This window comes from Sinocyclocheilus anshuiensis, unplaced genomic scaffold (assembly GCF_001515605.1).
Source record: "Sinocyclocheilus anshuiensis isolate Anshui unplaced genomic scaffold, SAMN03320099.WGS_v1.1 scaffold804, whole genome shotgun sequence".
Taxonomy (NCBI): Eukaryota; Metazoa; Chordata; class Actinopteri; order Cypriniformes; family Cyprinidae; genus Sinocyclocheilus; species Sinocyclocheilus anshuiensis.
The window spans coordinates 647,906-650,664 of NW_015557098.1; the positions used below are offsets into that span (position 1 = coordinate 647,906).

General features: G+C 40.2%; 1 protein-coding gene across 1 annotated transcript in view; it reads right to left on the reverse strand.

Annotated features, from left to right (window-relative positions):
• The window catches only part of LOC107677457 (valine--tRNA ligase, mitochondrial), a 23,641-nt gene that overhangs the window by 16,959 nt on the left and 3,923 nt on the right, over positions 1-2,759 (reverse strand). Inside the window, exons 7-9 of the mRNA XM_016472366.1 lie at positions 2,593-2,675; positions 2,406-2,494; positions 2,065-2,155 (exon numbers count right to left, since the gene is read on the reverse strand). Coding sequence (XP_016327852.1) covers positions 2,065-2,155; positions 2,406-2,494; positions 2,593-2,675 — 263 coding nt within the window. The remainder of the gene's footprint in view (positions 1-2,064; positions 2,156-2,405; positions 2,495-2,592; positions 2,676-2,759) is intronic.

Sequence of the window (2,759 nt, forward strand, 5' to 3'; positions counted from 1 at the left end):
TAGAGGCTACTGATCGTTATATTTATACTGATTGTTTTCTTTGCTCACACACAGACACGGTGTCTACACCGGACGTGGCAGCTGTACAGAGATACCCATTTTAAATACATTTAGTAGCAGAGCTACTGCAAGGGATTTTCAGTGCTGGAAATCCATTTATCCTTTGTTGAAACTTCTGCGTCGTCGAGGAGAGTGCAGGTCACGGTCGCTTAGCAACGGCAGACGCCACGAAAGCGCAAGCTCCCGAGCGGTTTGGAAAGAAGGAGAAAGCGGCACGGCTGGCGTTTTCCACGCGTTTTTAGGCACGACATATGAACGGCCATAAAGTCTGTCTACACTGGACGCGACAAAGCGACCTTTGCAAATCATTTGAACTTTGTGTCAGTACGTCATAAAGAGATCGCGGCATCAGTTTACAGTCGGGGATTTGTCGTGCCACACCACATCCAGTGTAGACAGTCACACAGCATCACTGATTATAATGGGTTCATTGTATTTTGTTGCGTTGCGCCGCTCGCGTCCAGTGTAGACACAGTGTGAGCCACGCAGATGGACGTGAACACTGATATCAGTTTACTGTCGGGGATTTGTCGTGTCGCGCCGCATTCAGTGTAGTCAGTCACATATAGGGTTAGATCTCTGCCACAATTCTGAGCGCGAAAGATCATATTTTGAGCGCACAAAAGTGCATTTTTCGATTCCAAACAACGTCAAACTTAATAACTACTATTAATCTTGCATTTAATCACTTATAACCTATATATTATTGTTCATGAAGGCTGGAAGTGAAAAACGCCTTATATTCAGGTGTGCATAATGAACTCCCAAAGGATAAATTCTTCAAACAGTGGTACAAGAGAATGTGGTGCTGGTCCTTCAAGAGTCACTCTCAACTTATCTGTCTATAAAGCCTATATAAAAAAATCAGTCTTCAAGTATTTTTAAGTAAGTGATTCTTATTAAGTAAGGGTCATTTTTTAGGATTCTATATTTACCCAAAGTCTCTGAGAACCTGACACCTTGCACTTCTGGAGACTCCAGGTAGGTTGCAGTTCTGGAAAATGGTGGCGCTGGAGACCAAAGGGTTCCTGATGGTTTTTACACGAATTCTTCACCTTAATATTCTTAAAGGGGTCCTATTATGCTTTTTCATTTTTTCAACTTTAGTTAGTCTGTAATGTTGCTGTTTGAGCATAAAAAAGATCTGCAAAGTTACAAAGCTCAATATTTCTCATGGGCATTTAATAATTTTTGCTTTCAGTCTGAGTTAAATGTCTTTTTTGGCTCATTTTATCTGTAAAATAAAATCTGCTTAATAATTATGCACACCTGAATACAATACATTTTTCACTTCCAGCCTTCATGAATAATTATATATCAATTACAAATGATTAAATACAAGATTAATAGTAGTTATTAAGATTGATGTTGTTTGGAATTGGTCAAATGTGCTTGGAAAAAAAATATGATCAGAATAACAACTTGCATAATAATTATGCATGCACTGTATTTTTCCTCTTCTGCTGTTGAGGTAATGCAAGGAATGTTGTGATTGGTTGTCAAGGCAGCCAATCAGAATTTAGCAGCCTCGCCTCTGATTGCCTGGAATTATGGCATATTGTAATGCTGGGTTGTGTTGCGCAAGCGAGCCGTTGGCATTTAGCGAGCACTGAGGGCGGGCATCAAGGGAGCTAGCTAGTGAAACTTTGCACGCGCAAAAGAGAAGGTCTGCACAAATCCAAAAACTTATTCTCCACAAAACTCAGTTCGTGCGCGTGCAAAACGCACTTTTGTGCACTCAAAATATGATCTTTCGCGTGCAGAACTGTGGCAGAGATGTAATCCCATAGTCACACAGCATCACTGAATATAATGGCTTCTATTGTATTTTGTCTCGTCCCGCCACTCCGCTCGCGTCCAGTGTAGTCACTGTGAGCCACGCAGATGCACGTGAACACTAAATTCTGTTCACTTCTGTGTCTATTTGTGTCTGAAATACTGTGCTCTGCAAGTATCCTTGTAAACGCAGTTGCTTATGGCTTAGGTGAAGGGAAACAATTGTACCTGTGCCAAATGCCATATCGACCATAGAGTCAGTGACAATGGGTAATAAGCGCTCTGTGAATGGATGCCTGCAGTGTTTGCCATGAAGATCCTGATGAGAAAAGAATGAATATGTGCTAGAAAAGTGCTAGAACTACAGCTCTGGTTGTAACCTAAAAATATTCAGTCATCTAAGTCACTTTAGCATTGTAGACATACTGCCTACTGCATACTAAATTTATCAAATGTAGTATGAGTAGTACAGTAATATCCTATTTGAACACAAGTACAGTCATGTAAAGTCCTATCGTAAGCACAGAGTATATAACAAAAAATCCATTCGAAAACCAATGTAGCTTTACTTTATATCGAGTGTCATCAGGATGAATAGCAATGGCCACGTCTCCCAGCATCGTCTCTGGACGAGTGGTTGAAACTGCAACTTCTCCTTCTAAAAAAAAATAAAATAAAAAATAAAAATCACACCTTAGAACCAAACGGGTAAAACAACATCTGGAGAAATAGAGCAAACTGAAAAAGTCTACTCACGCTGTCCCTCCAGTGGATATGCAAATGTAACCATGATCCCAAATTCCACTTTCTGCTCATAGCCAGGAACAGACAGAAGAGTCCTGGCAATTTCTGTACCTGAATACTGTTAGACTTAGCTTAAAAATATAAAGCACTGCTTATTTCATTTGTATCTTTGTTCTGTT